At 38.5% G+C, this 24662-nt stretch overlaps 1 protein-coding gene across 2 annotated transcripts; it reads right to left on the minus strand.

Moving 5' to 3' along the window:
- Positions 1–8401: 8401 nt before the first annotated feature.
- LOC142659719 (cytochrome P450 2F3-like) lies at positions 8402–24627 on the minus strand. Of its 2 annotated transcripts, XM_075836130.1 has the most exons (9): positions 24409–24627; positions 23657–23819; positions 19038–19187; positions 17129–17289; positions 16859–17035; positions 16155–16296; positions 14516–14703; positions 10641–10782; positions 8402–8936 (listed from the first exon to the last, which is right to left on the minus strand). In XM_075836130.1, exons 1-9 carry the CDS (start codon positions 24574–24576, stop codon positions 8755–8757), a joined length of 1473 nt encoding a protein of 490 aa, XP_075692245.1. In that variant the 5' UTR covers positions 24577–24627; the 3' UTR covers positions 8402–8754. The 2 variants fall into 2 exon arrangements, with proteins under 2 accessions (XP_075692245.1, XP_075692246.1); XM_075836131.1 differs by lacking the exons at positions 14516–14703; positions 16155–16296.
- Positions 24628–24662: the final 35 nt, after the last annotated feature.

The following is a 24662-nucleotide window of genomic DNA, read 5'->3' on the forward strand; positions in this document are numbered from 1 at the left end:
GAAGTGTATGACGCTGATTGGTCACTGATTTGTCAGCGTCATACACTCCTCATACACTGTACAACGCCCACTTGGTCATATAGTAAAACACGCCCAGTTGTCCATTGAGAAACTCATTAGCATAAAGCTAATATAGGTCATAATGATAGTTTTTCTAAATAAAAAACACTGCTGTAATCTACATTACAGCGCCGATCACATCATGTACAATATAGGCCACTTATAATGTGGTGACAGAGCTTCTTTAAGGCCATAGCTTCGTAAGTTTATTATGTTTGACTTGCATTAACAATTGTATTTGCATAAGAATTTAATGACATTTTTCCACTACAATGTATGATAACAGGAATAATAATGATGAGGGAGCTATAAAAATGATTGAGCTGTTTACCCCTCATATAATATTACGGAGGCTAAAGTGGTTTAAAGTAAATCCCTATTTCAACCTCCATTGTCTTACACCTGGGAAATATTTTCCTTTTCATTGTATAACTTTTTTCTTTTTTTAATAAACATTAGTATTTATTGTATTTCCAACAAAAGAAGTACAGCATTGTCACATTCCAGGTAAAAGGAGAACAATAAAATAAAGTATTTATAGAGCTAAGCCCGGCTGGAGGACCAACGATAATAACAACCGATGTTTTCAATCTTAAAAAATTCTGTAACATAATTGATAGGTGGTTATTCCAATATTAGGACCCCCTTGCGATCAGCTGTACGCTGAGTGGGAACCCAGAAGCAAATTCCCTGTAGTGCAGAGGGGTAAAAGAAAAATGCATTGCCCAATTTTCATTGGAATTAATGGGCTGTACATGTAATAGATAGACATGTTGGGTTCCCCATAGAAAGAGATACTGGGGAATTTAGTAACTTTTTGACGCCAGTGTGATAGAAAATCCTAGAAAAGTCGCAAACGTCATAAATGTTGCAGTTTGCAGAAAATAATACAACTTTTGTGCCGTTTCCGCAGCTCAGTGCATATTTCAAATAAGTTGATGAAGTTAAGTGGAAGGGGGCAGACTCCCCCCAGCCCGACATATTTACTATAATTTACACTACAAACTGGCGCCAATTATAGCACAAATCTTCTCCAGCTCGTAGCCAGAGTAGATTTCATTTTCTGGAGCACATACAGCCAAAGCCAGAATTCCTTGATAAACTATTTAAAAATGTTTATTTTAACCCAGACAACTTTTCCCAAACTGCGGGTATCGGTCATAAAAACCTACCCACATTTACAACCTTATTATTGATAATTATTTTTTTGTAATTAAAAGTTTACCGAGTATATTAACTTCTCTTCATGTTAAGAAATGTAACTTTCATTTACCTACATTTTTTATGTGGATTTCAAAGCATGATAGCACAATGAGTTAAACATTGTAACTCTGATTGTCCATCAGTTGAGTATTCAACCACTCCATTAATGGTTATTAGTCTGAATGCTGATTTATTCTGTTAATGCCCAATGATCCAGTGTCTTCAAATAGTAAGTGGTGGCACAATGTATTCTTCTCCCAATACTCCTCCTTGTCTTGAATATGGGGCAAACTTTTGGCCACTAAACTGTTAAAGACCTGAAAGGAGTTTAAAATGTATGCAGCTAAGTAATAAAATTAATGAGGTCTCTATTAAATAAGCTGCCTTAAGAACTTTTAGTTCCTATGCACTATTGCACACACATGGCATTGTGGTACCGTAAAAATCAGCACTGGAACTGCACTAAACAACTGGGGAAGAATTACATGTTGTCACGGTCCTAGGGTATGTGGACCCACTAGGCCGCTCCGCCGTAGCGGAGTGGCAGCTGACCAAACAACAGTCTATGCTAAAGTCTTTAGCACAAGAGTACCTGTAAGAGTCCAGACAGACACAAGGTGTAGCAGACGCTTTGGCACAGATGGTTCATGGCAGAGATGAAGCTTGACATGGCAAATGGCACCAGACGTGACAGGCGTGGCAGATGACACCAGACGTGGCAGATGATACCAGACGTTGCAGATGTAACACACACGACTCCAATAATAGGCTTAGGCTCAGGAACAAACACAGCAACTGGATACAGGATACAGGATCACTGGGAGCAGGATACACTTAGGGACCATTTGCAATATGAACAAGGGTAGACAACAACAATGCTCAGGCAAGGAGTGGAAGGGCAGAGCCCTTTTTTGTAGTCCAGGGTGATCTGGGGATTGATTAGGTAACTTTTTGCATGTGTGCGCGCTGGCCCTTTAAGGCTGGGGACAAGCGCGTGAATGCACCCTAGAGGACACTGCAGAGCTGCGTGTGCTGGCGTCTCCAGGGAGGGAGACAAGAAGTCAGAAGTCCACGGTCGCGGCCATTGGGAGGTAAGGGAAGACGGCCGTTACAGATGTTAATGCATATGGTTTGCCCAGAATCATGGACCGCCTCTCCTACGATAAAGCTAAAGTTATCAACTAGCCCCCCAATCAAATCCAAAGATCCTGGGATGCACTATCGATTCCACACCCCTTAAAATACAAAGATATTTGTATTTGAAAGGGGTTAAAGATTCATATGATTTGCAAATAACAGTACCAAACAATGTGGAAATAACAGTGACAAATATACTGCGCACACAAATAATATACAGGCAATACTCAGGTGTGAGGTCTGTCTGGTTCTCCCTGACCGGTTGTTAAAATAACAACCGGTTTGCAGGACCAGGTAGAAATGGGATCCTGACCTGGTCCCCCTGCACTCAATTGTATCCGTGGATACAATTAAGCAGTCTACCTAGCGTTAGTGAGGCAAGAGTACCATCAGTAACCTGCCCCACCATTCAGACCTTTTCTTGTGATGCTGGCGGCTTGATTACATCATTCTGCTGGAGCAAGACTAGACAGAAGAGGCCAGGCCTGAGTATCTTTGTGGCTACTACCTACAGGGGGCACTGTGGCACTATATACAGGGGACACTGTGTGGCACTAACCACAGGGGGCACAGGATGGCACTTTCTACAGGGGGCACTTTCTACAGGAGGCACTGTGTGGCAGTTTCTACAGGGGGCACTGTGTGGCACTATCAACAGGAGCACTGTGTGTCACTGTTTACAGGGGGCAAAAGTGTAGCACAAATTACAGGGAGCATTGTGTGTGGCGGTATTTACATTGTGTGTGGCACTGTCTGCAAGGGGTACTGTGTATGAGGCACTGTTTACATGGGGCAGTGTGTGTGGCACTATTTACAAGGGACACTGTGTGGTACTATCTACAAGAGATACTGTGTGGCACTTTCTACAGAGGGCACTGTGTGTGGCACTTTCTACAGGGTGCACAGTGTGACACTTCAGGGGGCACTGTGTGGCACTATCTACACAGGGGCACTGTGTGGTACTATCTACAAGGGGCACTGTGTGGTACTTTCTACAGGGGGCACTGAATGTGGCTCTTTCTACAGGGGCCACTGTGTGTGGCACTTATTACTGAGGCCATCTACATGAGACACTGTGTGACACTGTCTTCAGGGGGCACTATGTGTAGCACTCGCTACAAGGGGAACTGTGTGGCACAATCTACAGCTTGGTTCTGATGCTGTATTTATGTAAAAAAAGAATGGTTCTGGTGGCGTATTTATGTACTGAGCTTTGTTCTGGTACTGTATATATGTGCTGAGCTTTGTTCTGGTACTGTATATATGTTTTGAGCTTGGTTCTGGTACTGTATTTATGTACTGAGCTTTATTCTGGTACCATATATATGCATTAAGCTTGAATCTGATACTGATTCTGTACACCAATCAAATAACCTCACTGTTCTCCACCCTTCTTTCAGTGCGCAGCCTAACTAAATGTGCTGTGCACGATTAGGGTACTGAATGTGCACACATTGGTCTATTTGCATTGGGGCAATTTATTATAGAAAGTGTGGGTAGGTATGTATACTTATGTAATAATATACATAGTGTGGGAATCCAGTTAAACATTCTGTAAAGGGAGCCGCACAAGCTTGGAAAGTTTCTAGGATATTACTGATACAGCAAAAATATTTTTGTAGGGTCCACATTAATATATAGTGTATTTGGAAAATTTTAATTGTTTTGTTTGATTATTGGAATCATTTTCCAGGGCACAACACACCGCGCCCAACCCACCAAATATGTCTTTGTCAGCACACTAGAGAACCTGTTTTTAAAAATATAAATCCCACCCTTGGTAATATTATTGTAATGTCATCTCCTGGTTCTATTTTCAACCATGTCAAATTGAAAATAATAGCAATTTAGAGATTATTTTTATAATATAAATGCTAATTTATGGGAAGAACCTATGCTGTGTTTTTATGCTCAGCCTCTGGATAAGCGACAGGTCCGAAATTATTTCATCTGAGAATTTTTTTTGTTCCTTGACACTAATATCATAGTTATATACGTGCGTGTGTCTCTTAATAAATTAGGCGCATCTGACTCCAGCGATCTTTATATTATGTCTGATGTATAAAACGTCAGTTCATACATAAATCTCCCCCATAGTTTGCAGCCGCATTTTAATGCCCCCTCCTCTCTATTCACCCAAAATTCCCTAATAAGCTATTTATAAATAGGATTTGTGTTAGATATGCTGTGTTATAACATAAATGTCGACAGTTAAGCAGAACCTATATCAGCTATTCCAGTACCTGAAGGAATGCATGAGTAATGACATTTGTAAGTCTTCCACACCTATATTTTGGGGTATTTGACAACTGTCCCATACGATGAGTAGGTAAGATGATTTACCTTTCTACAGCATTTACAAACTAAACTATATGTTCTAAGGGCCTGTTCACATCAGCGTTCGGTTTCCGTTGATGGGTTCCGTCAGACCTTTCCGTCGGAGGGACCCATCAACGGAAGGGCAAACGGAAACCATAGCTTCCGTTTGCATTACCATTGATTTCAATGGTAATGCTTCCGTTGCTAATGGTTTCTGTTCGTCTCCATTCTGTAAAGTTTCCGTTTTTTTTGACGGAATCAATAGCGCAGTCGACTAAACTACGTGTTACTGCATGTAGTGTTGGCAAGATCGCGGATTCCCCTGCAATAAATCCAAAGTTCTAGTGGAATCAATGGTCTATTGAGCTGGTCTTATCCACCCTCCCACCCAATCAATTCCAAACGCTCCTGGGCAGGTGATCCATTCTCCCTAGCCATTCTTCTCAAAATCAGCGTACCTTTCTAGGCTGCTCAGATAGTTTATATATCAGTATATTCCACAGAATTTATAAATAAGACTAGGATGTGATGGTTCATATGCAAGAACCGTATGATAAACTGTTCTGAAATATATGATCAGTGCTGAAGTAATGCAACAAGAAGAGAATGAGGATCCGTTGAAGGAAAGGCAATGATGCCCTACATTGTGAAAAGAATGGGGGCAATACAATGTGCAAGTAACACTGTCAAATATACTGTCAAATATACTGTATACACATAAAATGCATATATAATTTGTCATATAAATAACTGTGCCATATACTGCTCATGTAACCAAATTAGGAGCACCGGAAGATGCCTACACAAAATCATAACACCAATCCCATAATAGACGCGATCTATGCATCGAGATCTAAATTTCATCATAAAGCTATACTTAATAAACCAATCAAAAAAAGTGAGTCTACATGGCCACAACATATTTATGCAACTACATAAACAACATCTTATATGAATTCCTGACAAAAGTTACCTAGCTAAAGACAATTATAAAGTGCATTAGTGCAAAACCAGTATCAACAGGCAGTGTAAATTCTAAGTAAAACAAAAATGGCAGACCCATATTGTGGGTACACCGTCTGGATGATGCCAGCTGTTATTCTTGTATTTGCACTTAATCAGAGTCTGTACTAATTATATGGTTCTATATGCTACTTTTTGTGACACTGTTCCCATTTTGTAGTAGCCACCCTTGTGATGCCACTAATCCAGGTGTAATTTTTAATTCTTGTATGAAAGAAATTTTCTAAATATTGTAATACCTCTTTTTTTGGTGGCTATGTAGACTAAACTTTTTGTACATCTAACTAATCAAGCTATATACTGTACATATGAATAATGCGGCCATATGCTGTACATATAAGTAATCCAGCTGCATATTGTACATATAAATAATACCTTCCTATATTGTAAATATAAATAATACCGCAATATACTATATATATATATATATATATATATATATATATATATATATATAAATAATACCGCCATATACTGTATATATAAATAATACCGCCATGTACTGTACATATAACTAATCAAGCTATTTACTGTACAAGTAAACGATACATCCATATACTGCCTAAATTAAACATGCTGCTTTATACTGGATTTGAAAGACCACAGTAAGTAGGGGTTTGAATCAATTATTGACAAGTTTTAATGACTCATTTTCCACAGAACTATATATCAATCTGCTCAGTTCCTTCAGATCTATAACATGCGGCCTGCATATAAGATGCCAAGTTCAGTAACACAGATCCGATTTAACAACCAGCCTGCAAGCTGAGCCATGTGACACTAAAATATAGGTCATTCTAGTGTTGTGCCAACTCCTGGTTGTATTTGAAACCATGTCAAATTGAAAATTTGAATATAATGACAATTTAGAGATTATTTTTTTAATATGAATGCAAATTTATGGGAACAACCTATGTTTTGTTTTTATGCTCCTTCAGTCTCTGGATGAGCGACAGGCGTGAAATTATTTAATCTGAAATAATTTTTTGTTCTTTGAGAAAGTACATGAAAGTGCCATATTATAGTTAGATTATAGCACACGGCAGAGCTGTGTCCTCAAGCCTGTATGAAGGCACATACTAGTGTGATATTAGTGAGCTATATCCCCTTGATTTGCTGCTGTAAGCTACCTCCATACAGCAACATATTACGAAGATATTCTTTTAGGGGTGACTATCTCTGTAATACGGCTTCTATTGGAACATGGCATGATTTTTTTCTGTTGGATTCATACAGGATCTGACAGAGAAAGCTTGGTACAAAGTCGGAGGCAAATGGAAGTACAGTAGGGCCCCGTAGAGCTGTAATATTGTAGAGTGCATATGATGGCAAAACAATAAGTACAACCTGTGCAGTTGCACAGGGATACTGTGGGCAATCGGCCCGCTATGACCTTAAAAGTTTTTGTTTTTTTTTGCATTTATTGGACTTGCCCTGGGAGCTGGGAGTTAGGGGGTGCCAATAAGCCATGCTGCCTTGGCCAGGGTATTTAGCTACATGGGTGAACTGAATATTTTGCTCTAGGTGAAGGCAAACCTAGATACGCATCTATATTACGCCTAGTGCAAGGCCTGGGGAAGTGACACATGAACACTCAAGAGAGGCTGTAGACAGTTGTGGTACTGTTATGGGAGGAAAGCAGCCATGTATTTTTCTACATATAAAGATTTTTTTTACAGACTTTTGAACTGTGCTCTAATGTGTTTACAAATATAAAATAATATCAAATTAAATTTTGTCCAATGCATATAATCTCACGATGAGCAATGACAAGGTATTTCCTTTAGAGTCTGGAGATGTCCAATGTAGGTAAATCGGCATAAGAAATGGCTTGTACTGAGGTGTACCCATAAAATGATGTTGGCTAGAGATGATAGGCAAATTGAAGGTGACCATAGACACATTCTTGGGTCTATTGACTACCTATTATCTATTGACTGCCTATTACTCTGAAATTAAATAGATGACATATGATTGTTGTAAATTATGTTAAGATAGTTCAGAGCAATGGTCTCTCCAACCTATGGCTCTCTAGCTGTTGCAAAACTTCCAGGATGCAGGAAATTATTCTGAGGGCCCATCCTCCACCCACGCAGATCAGGTGCATGTCCACATTTTATTGCGTGATAAATGATGTTGTTAACATTGTGCACAAAGGTCATAGAATGAATAAAGTTATTTGTGGATCAACATAAGAATTGTCTCTAGCAGCAATGATTACCATCAAACAAGCTCATTTTCTGCTCGACCTTTGGGCCTATTACTGTCAGAGCCTGGTCCCACCGAAAGACCCTCTGGTACTCTGGTGGCCCTGGCTGTCCCTGCCTCCAGAACTGATATTCATTTCAATGTTTTCCATATAAATATAATAAAAGCAATAGAACTTCTTTAATCATGTCTACCTCCTGCTCTGTCTGGTTGAAACTAGCTTATTCTACTCATTTGTCTCTTCTTATGTTGCTTGCCAGATGTCCTCTTGGCATTAGAAGCTGTATGTGATGACCCTAGCTTGAGTTGCACCCAAAGACTGGTTAATATTTTGCAAGTTCTGATGTATGTGTGCTCAGAGTTCCAACTCCGTAAGAAGTTCTTTAATACCAATTTTAAAAAAAATAGTCCTGTTGAGGGACCAGACTCTTAATATGAGACTTCAGCATGCTCACTTATACAACTTTTTATTATTATTTCTGCACTAAAGTATTAAACATTTTCTAAGCATAAATCAGAATTCAGAAATGCAATACAACCAAACACTTAAAAACAAAAAATTTTGGATTGGTATTAATCATGCCTTGAAGTGAATGTCTACCTTTGAAGACCAATTTATTTTTCAAAACAGGTTTTGTCATAGGGACATAACAGTAACAGGGGCTGCCAACTAACAATGCAGAGAAATTATAGAAAACGGGAGAGATGTGGGCAGTAATAAAATGAATTACATGTCAAATTTGAGAAAATTCTTTAGATCGGGTAATGTAAGCAACATGTTCGAAACACATCTACTTCATATCCTTAGCGAGGAAGAAGGCAGATCTTGTAGGGTCGCGGAAGATTGCCCAAACCACTGCTCTCAGGAGTAATGTCAATGTCTTTAGGGTCTACAAGAGGCTTTGGGTTGAAATTCTGAAGAATGGTGGTGAAGAAAATGAACAGCTCCATCAGGGCTAGACCCTCACCGAGGCAAACACGCTTCCCTAAAAAATAGTCATTATAGTGAAACTCTGTGGTATAAAACATCATTTGTCTTTACTTTTAAGTTCTATTTAACCTTTCTTAGCTGACAGGTCTGTCCTTCAGACATTACTCTTGAAGCATTTTTTTTTATTTTAGAGGGTGGGCTCTTCACAAGTTCATACCAAGTGGGAGCCGGCCAACCTGAGACTTACCTCCTTTGGCAATGGTGGCTTCTATCATAAGCCTGGACATGATGTACAAAGCATTAATCTCGAGGACAGAAAATAATTTTCATAGAACTAGGTCATACCACGACCAGCCTAATTGAGTGTTATTGAAAACTGTTTTTATTTTTGGAAAACCACCTGACAACAGTGTAAAGATGTCATCAGAGGTGTCATGCCCTACCTGCACAGAGCCTTAGTCATGGTAGAATCATGATGTCTCATGTGTAATAGCCATTATAAATTGTGTGTGGCACTGGTGACTGGCAGATTTCTTATCTATCTATCTATCTATCTATCTATCTATCTATCTATCTATCTATCTATCTATCTATCTATCTATCTATCTATCTATCTATCTATCTATCTATCTATCTATCTATCTATCTATCTATCTATCTATCATCTATCTCATATCTATCTATCTATCTATCTATCTATCTATCTATCTATCTATCTATCTATCTATCTATCTATCTATCTATCTATCTATCTATCTATCTATCTATCATCTATCTCATATCTATCTATCTATCTATCTATCTATCTATCTATCTATCTATCTATCTATCTATCTATCTATCTATCTATCTATCTATCTATCTATCTATCTATCTATCTGTCTATCTATCTATCATCTATCTCATATCTATCTATCTATCTATCTATCTATCTATCTATCTATCTATCTATCTATCTATCTATCTATCTATCTATCTATCTATCTATCTATCTATCTATCTATCTATCTATCTATCTATCTATCTATCTATCTAGAATCCAAAAATCAGGCAGCACTCCAAGGTATAAGCAAGGTAGAAAAAGGTGCTTTATTGGTACATATACACACGACGTTTCAGTTCAAAACACAGGAGCCTTTCTCAAGGCTGTGCAGCTGACATTGTATTTGGACTTTATCTATCTATCTATCTATCTATCTATCTATCTATCTATCTATCTATCTATCTATCTATCTATCTATCTATCTATCATCTATCTATCTATCTATCTATCTATCTATCTATCTATCTATCTATCTATCTATCTATCTATCTATCTATCTATCTATCTATCTATCTATCTATCATCTATCTATCTATATAACCTATCTATCTATCTATCTATCTATCTATCTATCTATCTATCTATCTATCTATCTATCTATCTATCTATCTATCTATCTATCTATCTATCTATCTATCTATCTATCTATCTATCTATCTATCTATCTAACCTATCTATGGCTCTCATCTACTGGAATTCTCTGAGAATCTGGCGGTTTTTGGGCTACCTGCAAACTAACGAATGCCAATTATTTGCATGTCATGTATATGAATATTAGCCTTCAAAAGAAAATGTGCATTTCTGCAATCCCCATTCTGTATAGATGCTTTAATAAAAAATTTAAGCATTCCTAAGAACAAGTGAGTAGCAAACTTCAAGGCTGTTGGCAACAAAATGTTTTTGCTCCCATACTAATATTAGAAAACTAGACAATACCTGCTGAAAATGCCATGAATCCCTCATTTTTCTTGAAAAGTCCATTCTCATCCAAAAAATGTGTTGGGTCAAATGAATTCGGATTTTTAAACTTTGTGGGATCATACTGGGATGTACATATTAAGGGCATGATGTTAAGACCCTAAAAGGAAAAGAATATGGAAATATTATTTTAAAAAATTATCCAAAAAGGACGCGGTAAAAACAACACAGTGGCTTTATGTACTGTATATATTGTTTATGACATTAAAACACTGGATCACAAATTGGTAGGTCACTGGTTCGTACAAAATCAGTACACTCTTCCCCTGCTGCAGTCAACACATCCATGATTTGATTGGCTACAAAGTGTTCTGTCTCAACCAATTACATGACACTTCCCTTTTACATGCAGCCCTGTTTTCACTAACATACTGACATCACTCAACAGGTCACTGACTCTCCCAAAATCAGCACACTCATCTCATGCAGCTGACATCACTACTATTAACTCTTCTGCTTGAAAAATATATTGTTGGTCATTAAATGCTTAGGTTTTTCACTAGAAATATACCCCTACATCTGTTGGTTATAATGAATTCAGGAAAACAAAATGTTGGTAGAAAATTTCAGTAATTTTCACAGTATAACTATGAGAAGAATTAGGATTACAGTTCTTTTCAATGAATTATATACATAACTGAACCTGGCAAGAAGAGATGCTGAGATAACATATAATAGAGTTTTTGCACCTGTTGAGCTATGGGATTTAGCGTGTGGAATAAAACAGTGTTCTCCAATTCAGAAATGTTTTGTGAATGAAGAAATCTCCTATTTAAGAGCATGTTATGTAAAATATATTATAATCTACCTAAATCGTCTGGGCTGTGGTCATAGTTTACTTTGAAGATAACATATACTTGCTTGAACTAAACTTCCACTATGTGATAAAAGGACAGCCTACAGGGGCCTTTATTATATTAAATATATCCAAATCTACTATCATCTGCAATCCAATTTTTTTTCTTCCAGAAACAGCACCACTCAGGTCCATGGGATGTGTGTGGTATTGCAACTCAGCCCCACTTGAATGGGGATGAGCTGCAATACTAGACATAGCCCTTGGACAAGAATATATAAACTTCATGCATTTGGTGCCATCCTTGAATCTGACCGTTGGCCCCGTTGTTGTAAGGTGGCCATAAACATTAGATAACTGTTGGCATATCTAGTTTACAATTACTCATAATGTAATGTCTACGGCCTATAAAAAGGCATTAAGTTGTCAACAAGTCCCACCAAGATTGGTTGGTACTGCCAACAAATATATAATGCCTATGGCCACCTTGGGACAACAATGGCAAACCTTCGCTTCTCTTTTGTCAGGTGATCTCAGCGCCTGCTTCGCTTGTTTTGTTTTTCTTGTTGACATAGTGATGCAGACCATAAAGTCCCACAAGATTACAATAACTTTTAAGCATGTCAGAAGTCTGTTGACAAATGTAATTATTCGATTATAACACTTAATGTCAGCACAGGGTGTGTCACCAACATACTGCATGCTGAAAAGACAGTTCTAGCTGTGCTATCAAGTTTGTGAGTCAAGGACATGTCAAATGTTTTTGTTTTTTTTGTTGGGCAAAGCAAAAATTATACTTTAGTAAAGTTTACATATATTAAAGATGGTTTAAAGGGGTTTTCCCATGAGGGACATTTATGACATATCCACAGGATATGTCATAAATGTCAGGTAGATGCGGGTCCCTCCTCTGGGACCCTCATCTATCTCTACAACGGGGCCCCTAAACCGACCATGAAGGTAAAAACAGCGTAACTCGCCGAGCTACGCTGTTTTCGTAAGCCCCATAGAACTGAATGGTAGTTACGGAAACAGCGTAGCTCGCAGGCTACGCTGCTTCCGTAACTGCTTTTCACTACTATGGGAGTTACGGAAACAGTGTAGCTCAGCGTGCTACGCTGTTTTCGTAACTCCCGATCATAAACTCAGGAAGTGGCCGGGAGTCAGTGAAAGCAGACAAAGCTAGAACGGGGTTTAGGGGACCCCGTTCTAGAGATAGGTGCGGGTCCCTGAGGTGGGACCCGCATCTATCTGACATTTATGACATATCCTGTGGATATGTCATAAATGTCCCTCGTGGGAAAACCCCTTTAATAATGATTATAATATACACGTGTTGCAGATAATACATTACTCACGACTTAGATAAATTATGATTACTTTTCAATGGGTGCATTTCTATTGGGTAGGATCTATTGGGTAGGTGTTTTTGCATTTTACTATTATGGTCTGGTCCCTATGCTATCATAGCTACTACTACTACTACTACTACTACTACTACTACTAACTACTGCTACTAACTACTACTACTACTACTACTACTACTACTACTACTACTACTACTACTATTACTACTACTACTACTACTACTACCACTACTACAACTTCCTTGCTTTGTTTCACTGCCCTTGTACAATTATAAAGGGCAGTTTTATAAAGGGGTAGTCTAGTTTAAATATTTTTTTTCATATACCCTATTAGGGAATTCTGAGTTATTAGGGGGTCCTCTTTTCAGGATCCTTGTTCCTTGGCCAGTGTGGAGAGCAGTTATTAAGATTGTATCTCACTCGGAGGATCATTCTGGTCCTGCATTACACAGAGCACAAGTGACTTGCATGGGAGCTGTGTAATGCTTCATTTCCCCTGTAGTGGCGCTGCAGGTAATTTGAACACCTGCTGCCAGGTTCCCCCATCGATTACAGTTGATCGCTGGGGTCCCAGCAGGAGGACACTTTGTGATCAACTTATTGTCAAGGTACCCACTAACAAGTAGGGATTGTTCAAAGAAGATAATACCTTTAACATGTCTGTATATATTGGACTATGGAAAAACCCACATAGGGCAACATGCAAAGTTCATGCAGGTGGTGATCGCTAAAATCTGACCAATAATTTCTATGTTGTAAGGTGGCCACAGAGATAAGATATTTGTTGGCAAATCCAGCTAATTACTAATAATCGAATGTCAGTATCCTACCAAAGACATTAGATCTGGCTGGTTCTGCCAACAAATATTTAATGTCTATGACTAGCGATACCAGAGATAATACTGTCTCCTACTGTATGTCACTGCCTTCCACTCAGGGTTGGACTGGCCCACTGGAGAGCCAGAGGGTCCTCCGGTGGGCCCAGACTCTGACCCAATAATGGGTCCCAAATGTTCTAGCAGAAGACAACTCCATTTGGAGTAAACTTGGGAGCCAATCACTGTCCACTAGGGTTTATTTCTTATGGGTGATTTACAAATAACCTATTAGACATTATTGATAAAATGTGCCATGTGTACAATGATAACAACAAGTGGAAGTGCACATATTCTGTAGAGACGGTGGATGGGCCCTCAGAATCCAAGGGACCCCAATCTGATGCTGCTTCCAATTGTGAGAATCTTTAGACAGAAAAAGTTTTAGGATATGTTCGCACGTGGTGGATAGACTGCAGAATCTCCGTCTGGATTTGTGGGCCGAAAATCCACAGCGTATTACAGTAGCAGCAAGTGGATGAGATTTTATAAAATTTTATCCACACATTGCGGAAAATGTACGCACAGCATTTGAAATGCGGTGCAGATTGTAAAATCTGCAGCATGTAAATTTGTGTTGCGTATTTTCACAGCGCATGCCACTCCTTTTAATGAGAAGGGTGAAATTCTCTGTGAAAACCGCAACAAAATTCTGCGGAAATATCACAGATTCAAGGTGAAATCTGCAAGCAGATTTCTGGTGGAAATTTATGTCACTGGTGGACATAATTTTATATATTTTTTTCTCCACATTTTTGTAATCTTTGTACTACATTCTTAATCTATAGTATATACCTCCGGTAAATTATAGCCACGAAATGTAATTTCCCTTGTTACAGTATGTGGAACACTCATAGGAACTATGTCTGCAAATCTCTGAATCTCATAGAGGACAGCCTCCGTGTAGGGCATCTTGCTTCTATCATCCATGCATGGACTTCTGTCCCGGCCAATTACTCGATCAATCTCTTCTTGAACTTTTTCTGTTGGAAACATTAGCTTAGGGGTTTTAAAAAAGTTTCCTTATCATAGGCTATACAGGCTATGCTTTAATTTGCAGTTTAATATTAGAGCTCTTTCTATTGTCCAGCTGTTGTCTATGCATTTTCATTGTATATAGACTTTAGTTTTATTCACTGCAAATCTTGCAAGCGATAATGTTCGTTCATTTATTATGTTTCGTACACTTAAAGGCCATGTAAACCTTTGAACGCTTTTTTTAAATGCAATTTTTTGATTGTTTTTTATTATTATTTTTTTTCCTTTTGAGATATAGCTTCAATCTATCCTGGACACATAGAAGCTGTATCTTGCTCTGAAACCTAAATCCGTCAGGTCAGCGAGACTGACGGCTTCGGTGACAGTGCGTCACGCAGGATCCACCTGTTATCGATCACATCTAAGTTATGAACACTCAGTTATGAACATCTAAGTTATGAGCACGCAGAACCCGCTATCACCAAAGTCGCCTGTCCCGCTGATGTGATGGATTCAGGTTTCAGCGCAAGATACAGCTTCTATGTATCTAGGTTACATAGAAGCTGTATCTCAAAAATATATATATATTTTTTTGCATTAAACACGATGATCCATTGTTTTATTAAAAAAAAAAAAAAAGCTTGACATAGCCTTTAAGTCACAGAAGAATTAGAAAGAAAATAATATATAACTTTTAATAATTATATAATTTAAAATATATTTGGGCTGATGCCAACAATTGTAGGTACCGGCCCGAATAGATTTTAAATAATATAATTACTAAACGTTATAATATATTTTCTTTCTAATTATATATAGACTTTAAGCTCTGTCCGCATGGAGTAAAGCTGGTCATACACTTTAGATAACTGAAAGCTGAATGATAGTTCGGCCAACAGCTATTTCTCCCGACTCCCCCATACACATGCACGCTAGGCCGAGTGTGCATGTGTTTTCAAAGTGTTTTCAATATGGAGAAGACACTTCCGGCAATTGCTTATCTACTAAAAAACAAAAGGATCGAGCATTCTTGAAATTCAACGTGCCCAACCTCTCTTCTCTCCCATGACATCTGCTGTCGGGGTAGAGTCGGGACACCACCATACAGAGAGAGAGAGAGAGAGATATGAGAGAGAGAGAGAGAGACACACACAAAGATAGACACATAAACAGATAGATAGATAGATAGATAGATAGATAGATAGATAGATAGATAGATAGATAGATAGATAGATAGATAGATAGATAGATAGATAGATAGATATGAGATGGATAGATAGATAGATAGATAGATAGATAGATAGATAGATAGATAGATATGAGATGGATAGATAGATAGATAGATAGATAGATAGATGGATAGATGAATAGATAGATAGATAGATAGACATATGCAAACACACACAGCAAGTTGTAGCAAGTTGATTTGGATCAGAAGTCCCAAGTAAATTATTACCTGCTACTTCTGGGTGCTTCAACATGATTAGAAATCCATACCTAAGGGAAGAACCAACTGTTTCCGTACCAGCGAAAAAAATATTTACTGTTGTTTTCAACATTGTCTCATAGTTGAAGTGAGAATTTGGGTTTTTCTTTTCCTTCAAGAGGAGTGAATAAAGAGGAATTAGTGTCTACAGTTACTCAAGAAAGTATGAATCCGTGTTTGTCGATACAATGAGCATCTATATACAAATACAGTACTAGAGATAATACAAAAGACTATATACTATTTCATGGTTCAATCCTGCACTGTGTTCTAATTCAGTAAATCACAAAGTTTAGACATCATTACTGGACGGGACTCCTGGATAGAAGTTCTACCTCTCCAATAAACTTTAGGTTCTCTACATTACATGAGTTATTTTCATATAGCAAAGTAAATGACCGTCTTTAATTGGGTCCATCAGGGTTCTGGTATTTTTGACACCGCATATTACACTATTGTTGGCATAAAAAATACTGGAAAGCTTGGCACAAATCCTATTTAAAAACCTTGTCGTGTAAGTGTGAACAAAGCGTTTTGTGGCGAAGAGGAGTAAATGCCCATGCTATTTCCTCTTAGCCCTCCGATCTGGGATACAGAGTATCTAGTGCTCTTTTATTTTTTTCTGTAGGGCCGATATTTGAAGAAAAACATTGTATAGACAGCTGAACACTTACTTGTTCAATCTTTATGAGAAAACAGTCAATGAAGTCACGTGGATTGTTTGGGTCAAAAGTTTCTTTATTCATTTGAAGTCTCTTGGCAACAAAAGCCCCAAGTTTCAGATAGTTTTTGTAAATCTTTCTATGTGGGCCTGGAATATGTTTCATAATTTTTGGAAAAACGAATAGAAGCTGCAAAAAAGATAAAAAGCTAGAACATTATTTGGCCACTTATAAATTCAAAATCTAAAAATTTCTGGTAAAAATGAAAAAATTTCATCTAACCTGCCCCCATGTGGAGCTCATTAGGTGCCAGCTGTTGTTGATGAGATAAAGCAAAGTTGTAAATTCTTCATCTCTATAGTCAAACCTCTCCCCAAAGACCAGAGAACAAATTATATTGGAGCCTGCTGAGCTGAAGCCGAAAGTTGGGTCCAAAGGCTTCCCTGTTAAGAGAAGGGATATAAATAAATATATCTTATAGATCTTTATGTTCTTTCCACATACAGTACTGTGCAAAAGTTTTAGGCAGTTGTGAAAAAATGCTGCAAAGAAGGAATGTTTTCAAAAATAGGAGTGTTAATATTTTTTTTATCAATTAACAAAATGCAAAGTGAATGAGCAGAAGAGAAATCTAAATCAAATTAATATTTGGTGTGACCACCCTTTGCCTTCAAAACAGAATCAGTTATTCTAGGTACACTTGCACACAGTTTTTGAAGGAACTCGGCCGGCAGGTTGTTCCAAACATCTTGGAGAACTAGCCACAGATCTTCTGTGGATGTGGCTTCCTCAAATCCTTCTGTCTCTTCATGTAATCCCGGACAGACTCGACGATGTTGAGATCAGGACTCTGTGGGGGCCATATCTTCACTTCCAGGGGTCCTTGTTTTTCTTTACGCTGAATATATTTATTAATGAGATTAACTGTATGTTTGGGGTCGTTGTCCTGTTGCAAAATAAATTTGGAGCTAATCAGACGCCTCCCTGAATGTATTGCATGATGGATAAATATTTGCCTGTATTTCTCAGCATTGAGGACACTAATTATCCAGACCAAATTCCCCACTCCATTTGCTGAAATGCAGCCCCCACCTTGTAAGGAACCTCCACCATGCTTCACTGTTGCCTGTGGACACTCATTATTTTACTGCTCCCCAGCCCTTTGGCAAACAAACTGCCTTCTGAGTTTCAAATTTTGACTCATCAGAAAATATCTTCCACAACCTCGTTGTAGCAAACTGTTCCTCATTCCGTTTTAGGTCCCCTACACAGTTGTTTCTGCTACAGTTAATGACTGTTTCAATCTACATATGAAAATGAAGACCATTATCACATGATTGGTATAATTGGTTAATCACACACCTGACAATAATCTTACGAAATCTATGACTATGTGCAAGTGTACCTAGAAGAATTGATGCTGTTTTGAAGGCAAAGGGTGGTCACACCAAATAATGATTTGATTTAGATTTCTCTTCTGTTCATTATGTTTGTATTTTGTTAATTGATAAAAAATTTAATATTAACACTTCTATTTTTGAAAGAATTCTTACTTCGCATGAATTTTTCCACAACTGCCTCAAACTTTTGCGCAATACTGTATATCTTGTTGATTTTACTTATGTAAAGGAGAAATTTTGATTTTGAGTTTTATAAATTAAATACAGTCCTTTGTACATTACGCATGACTTATTATTGCTACTGATAATGGTGACATCAGGAATAGCCCATTCTCAGGACTGGCATGGCTATCAGCTGCTGGTCCTCCATTGAACATTTTTGGATTTCTTAGTCTTTATATACATTTTATTGTGATCTCAGAATTGATAAGACTTAGATGGACATAATATGCCAAAAGTCCCCATTGGTTTTACCTTGTCATCTTCCAATAGAAACATCTTTAAAAAATATAAATATATTAGTGACAATTTGCATTGACATAATTTTTGGACTTTGTGCTGATGTAGATGCAAGAGGCATCATAAGCTTGTATTCCTATGTTAATGTAACTTCCAATATTTACACAAGATTACCAGTATTGACCAAGTTGATCCATAATCCAAATCTAAAAATGATCTTTTACAATGATTTTGCATAGAGTCTTGAACCTTAAACCTATCAGATAAATTCCTCAATCTCTAGCCATAAACTTTATATGAACACTTTCTCTATTAATAGTCAATAGGAGTACCTCCACTCTTTCTGAACTCAGCCAGCAAATACTGAGCTTCTTCTTTCACTCTTTCCTCCAGACTCCTCTTTCCCATGCCAAAGTTCTTCAAAGTAGTGATAGCAAATCGGCGAAGCTGCCTCCATCTTTCTCCAGTCCCATACACAATACCTGAACAGAGTTTATTAGTTACTATTTATTAGAAAAGTCAAATTATATTACTTTATTTTTTCACTAGACTTGTTTTGACTGTACTGTCTTAAAGAGGCTCTGTCACCAGTTTATTAATTCCTTATCTCCTAACTAATCTAATAGGTGCTTTGCTGCTGATAACTACAGTGTGATTTGTTTTAAAAAAATGATTACTATTTGCAAAGTTATGAGAATTTTTATAAATATGCTAATGTGGCTCTAATAGCCAAATAGGAGGTGACCCTTTCTTTTCACTCTGGGAAGTGTAATGTTTTCTGTATGACGCTGTCCAATCAGCATACAGCCTTTCCCCCCTTCCCTGCCCAGCAACACAATGTGAACTTATAGTATACAGCTTCCATTCCTGACTGTCTATTCAACCTGTGATATTTCTGGTTGTGTCACGCATATGAAAGACTAGAATCTCATCTTTCATATGCTACCAGAACCGCTGTTCTAGGTGGTCTACAGCCGGAGATATGGCTATTTGAAATGATACCCTATCCCTCCAGCCTCAGTCTCTCACACTGTGTGAAGCAGCTTCATGCTGATAGGACAGCGTCAGAGGCTGTGAGGAGGCTCCACCTCAGGAGAATAGCTGATGTTACCTCCCACTTATCCAGTATAGCCTCATACACATATTTAGAAAAAAGCTCATAAGTTTTAAAATAATAAACATTTTGGGACACAATTTTCACTAGCATTATCAGTGTGACAGCGCCTATCAGATCAGCAGATTAGCTAGGAGATTGGGCATTACTAGACTAGTGACAGATTCTCTTTAAACTCTGTTCACTGTGCTACCAATGTATACACTGAACGTGTCCATAGCCTTATCAGAGCAGAGGTATGCTAGGATGCATGTCCTTTTGCATGTCCTTTTGTCATACGTTTGGGAAGTATTTATTGAGAGCCAATGGGTGATAGTTGCATATGTTGGGGGCTATATGTTAAGTGTATAGGTCAGGAAATTTTCCTGACCTATACCCTGAATCACAGATTATGCCGAACATTGGGAAAAAAACCTAAATGTTATCAAAGCCTTGGTGTAATATGAAACACAAAGATTTTCTTTTATTGACATCAAAGAACGGACATTTTCATATTGGTACACATGATAATGATTAATAATATTAAGACCCCATTTACTTGTTGTGTAATTGGGACTATGAAGTGCTATATAACCTATATGTACTGAGCCGACTTCATAAAGCATAGAAATCGCTGATTTCTCCAGAAATCAATAACTATAATTTCGTTTTAAAGCTACATATCATTATAGTTTTTATTTTGCAGAAATCAGTAACACATGTGTCTACATGCACCCTACTATTATATCCTATTAGCAGAAAGTGGCATCTTCCTCACCTTCCAGCAACCTGTAGTTTGTCTTTCCCTGCCTGCATGTCAGAAACCTCCTTAGTCTCCCAAAAATCCATCTGCAGTAATACAGTAAATAGTAGAAAGGGAGGAGGGGGATGCAGCTGCAGTTTCTGTCCTGCTCTGAGAGACTGCATGTTATGGGAGGGGAGTGGGAGAAGTGGGAGACTTCTGATTGGTTATAGGATTAACATCATACCAGACTCATTTGAGCCTCTGACATGAGGCAGCTGTGTAGAAAAATGGTTGCAACATTTCACAGGATATTTTTGTTCAACCCCTTGAATTAAACCTGAAAGTCTACACTTCAATTGCATCTCAGTTGTTTAATTTCAAATCCAATGTGGTGGCAGCAGAGCCCAAATCATGACAATTGTGTCACTGTCCAAATAATTCTGGACCTAACTGTAAATTTTGATTTTCTTCAAAATCCCGCCAATAACGCCTCTCTGTCCTAATTCTCCTCAACTACGCACTAACAATTCAAAACTTCCCGCGCTCTCCCTTCACCTGATGTCAAGACGTCTCTTCAAGTTCTATACGTCAGTCTCTTCTCTCCTACCCAGCACAGCGCACCAATCAGCTGCTTTGCTGGGGGATATGTATAAGTCGCCTCTCTGGTCTTTGGCTTCTGCAAGTTCCGCGACCAGAGGCAGAATTAGTCCCCGCTAATTTTCTCAAACAGCGCAGTGCATGTCCATCAAGTTTCCCTTGGTTGAACTTAATAGACATGTGTCTTTTTTCAACTGTACTATGTAACAACCCGCTACACGCAGAATACAAGGATCCCACCATCCCTTTCCGCTTCACTACAACGGCTCTCCTACCACCAACATTAATAACATCAAGACCCTCAAGGTATGGTGTCACAAACTATACCACCATACCTTAAAACTTTACGAGCTGTCTGTGATGTTGTTTTTGTGCTGTTAGGTACGCTTTAAGAATTGGTAATAATATGTTATTGGTGTTGCTTCGATAAGACCATGGCAAAGCCATTGCAGTGGGGGCTGGAAGATGGGGGTGTTTTTACACTATTGTCCTCCACTTATTGCTAACATTTTATTTATGCACCAGTGCTGTACTAGGATAAAGAGATAGTAGACAGGAGAATAACTATAGGGGGATACGGAGGTTGTTGTCGTATCCGAGAACCTGAACAGGCCAAAAGGTCCCTCTTCCATATATGGGGAGTCCAGTACAATAAATGAGGCATTAAAGTTGGACAGATTACAGATTTCCCATTGGGGCCCATGAACTTAAAGTTACCCCTTTGGTAGAAGAGGTGTGTAAAACAAGATTGGATTTCACATGATTGCAAAGGATTTTTCTTTCCTCTTTCTAGTCTTAAAATATGAGCTCACTTATTGTATTGAGCCTTGTAGATCCTGTCATTTATTCTAACATGAATGAGGGGAAACTAGATAATGTGACAGTGCCACTAAGTTACCTCCTCCTTACCTTAACTCCTGCCTTGCTATTTCCCATCCTCATAATCAAAAGTTATTACAGAGGTAGCAGAGCTGAGGATGTTATTTGGCAGAACTCATAGAAGAGAGGGGTCACGCAAAACGGGCCAGGGTTGCCACCCAGGACAGAATGCCCTAGTGCTTGTTTCCCTTGATGTGACCTTCGGGCCCACACCCCTATTTGCTAACAATGCAATTCCTTTGAAGAGAGAAGCCTTGAGCACAGATTATAGCCACCCGGTAGCAAAAGGCAAAGGAAGAACCAGGGCTTGGCCCCCTCTCTCCAAAGGCCCTGTAGCCTCTTTATTGTCTGCCTCTATGTTCTGTGCCCCAATAGTTTTAATATTATGATGTTTTCTTCTTGTGGAATTACAGATTTAGCAATTGCACAAAATAAAAATGTAAATGGAAAAACTGAGCTCTCCTATATCTATAAACCAATTCATATTTTGCTGTGGGATACTATGACTACTAGTTATACCTGAGTGCTTTTATGATCAAAATTGACATATATGCCATACATAGTGTATATTATATATAATGAATGGCCACTTTATTAGAAACATCTGCCCTTTCACGATTGAAGCTTCCCTGTATAGAAATTAGACACGTGAGTCCGGAGTGCAGCATAAAATCAAGTAAGCAAGTTTTCCATGGATGATTTTCAGTGTGAATCTACATTAGATTGGGAAAATGGAGCAATCTGAGTGACTTTGAATGAGTCATGGTCATCAGTGCTAGACCAGCCGGACCAGTATTTTAAAAACTGCCAGTATTGTGTTTTTTTTTTCATGCAACAGTGACGAGAGTATACCGAGAATAGTGTGATCAAGAAAATACATTCAGTGAAAGGGGATCCTGTGAATCCCAACAACTCGTCAACGTAAGGGGTCAGAGATGTCAAGTAACGTTCTGATAAACACGCGGAGCACAGTCAAGGAAATTGCAGCCGAATACAACGCTGGCGCTCCAATTAATGTGTCCAAATGCACAACTTGTCGCTTCTTAGGATTGATGAGCTATGACAGCAGACAACCAGTTCGAGAGCCATTGATGTCTAAGGGAAACAGAGAAGCAAAACTCCAGAGGGCAAAAGAGGGCAAACATTGGATCATTGAGCAGTGGAAAAACATTGCCTGGTCAGATGAATCCAGATTTCAGTTGCACCATGCTGATAGGAGGGACAGAATCTGGCACAAACAGCATGAATCGATGAACCCTTCCTGGCAGGTGTGAACAGTTCAGGCTGGTGGAGGTGGAGCAATGGAGTGGGGAATGTTTTATCGGCACGCCCTGGGTCCTCTGATACCTGTGGATGGATGTTTGAACAGTAGGGCTTACCTAAGCATTGTGGCCGATCCAAATTCATCCCTTTATTGCAGCTGTTTACCCCATGGCAGTAGAACACTTTAGTGGTAACTGCGAGAAGCTCTCCTGTCCGCATGGGCCAATAATCCTGCAGAACAATTTCAACACCTCGTGGAATCCATGCCATGACGAATTGCTGCAACTCCGAAGACCAAAGGAGGTTCAACGCGCTACTAGATGGGTGTCTCTAATAAAGTGGCCATTCGGTGTGCACAACATTTATTTACCTACCATTTCCCTTGCTGTACATCTGGACTGCCGGAAATTCTCCTCTTCCACTAAATTCCTCAGCATGGTCGACAAGTGCCTCTTTTAACACCTGGTACCCGCAGAGTACAATGGTGGGACGTGATCCCAGGTAGAAAGTATACATAGGACCATATTTGTTGCTGAGCTATAAATATAAATAGGGAAAATAATTTCATAGATAAAGCACAGTTGCACCAAAAAACACTTCTACTATTATTGCACTGGTTTATTGTTGGCCAACTTGTGTACACACATTATGTTGCCCTGTATGAAATTACCCATCACAGCTAAGGATCAGGTTCAGTTGAGGTGAGTGATAGTTCTATCTATCTATCTATCTATCTATCTATCTATCTATCTATCTATCTATCTATCTATCTATCTATCTATCTATCTATCTATCTATCTATCTATCTATCTATCTATCTATCTATCTATCTATCTATCTTATTATACCTATATCAGGTGGTCTATAGTTCTTGGTAGCATTGCTCATTTAACTTTGTAATATAGTAGATATAAAATTTTAAGTTGAAAAAGAAGAATGCTACGACCTATTGTATAAATTCTGGTACAAACAGTACACAGTACACAATATTGTAAAAGCCAATCGACATGTTTCACCTGCATTATAAGACCACATGGTGGAAACATCTGAAGTTCTAGACCTTCAAGCATTGGGCAACTAAATATATACATAAAATCAATCCAAAAATCGTTTTTGCCCAGCTCACCTCAACCAAGGACTTAATAAGGTCATTCATCTTCACCTGGTGCATGTTCCCAACAAACGGAAGTGGAGTGGGACCAGGTGGTAATTTCCCCCTCAGTTTCCATTGAGATAAATATAGCAGAGTGACCAGTAAGAGTAAAAAAAGAATAAGGAATCCACTGAGGTCCATGATGAACCAGACTGGAGAAGAACTGAAAGAGTCTATGGACACAGCACTAAACCCTCCGTCATATAAACGGAGAATTTCACCGCTTG

The sequence above is a fragment of the Rhinoderma darwinii genome, chromosome 8, assembly GCF_050947455.1.
Source record: "Rhinoderma darwinii isolate aRhiDar2 chromosome 8, aRhiDar2.hap1, whole genome shotgun sequence".
NCBI classification, from domain to species: Eukaryota; Metazoa; Chordata; class Amphibia; order Anura; family Rhinodermatidae; genus Rhinoderma; species Rhinoderma darwinii.

What these genes read in the sequence shown, in the direction of transcription:
- LOC142659719 (XM_075836130.1), bottom strand. Translation starts at nt 24,576, where the DNA reads ATGGACCTCAGTGGATTCCTTATTCTTTTTTTACTCTTACTGGTCACT. An exon ending in TTATTAAGTCCTTGGTTGAG is followed by an intron (nt 23,820 to 24,408) that starts GTGAGCTGGGCA and finishes TTATATTTATAG; the next exon opens with CTCAGCAACAAATATGGTCC. An exon ending in ATTCATGGCATTTTCAGCAG is followed by an intron (nt 8,937 to 10,640) that starts GTATTGTCTAGT and finishes ACTATTTTTTAG; the next exon opens with GGAAGCGTGTTTGCCTCGGT.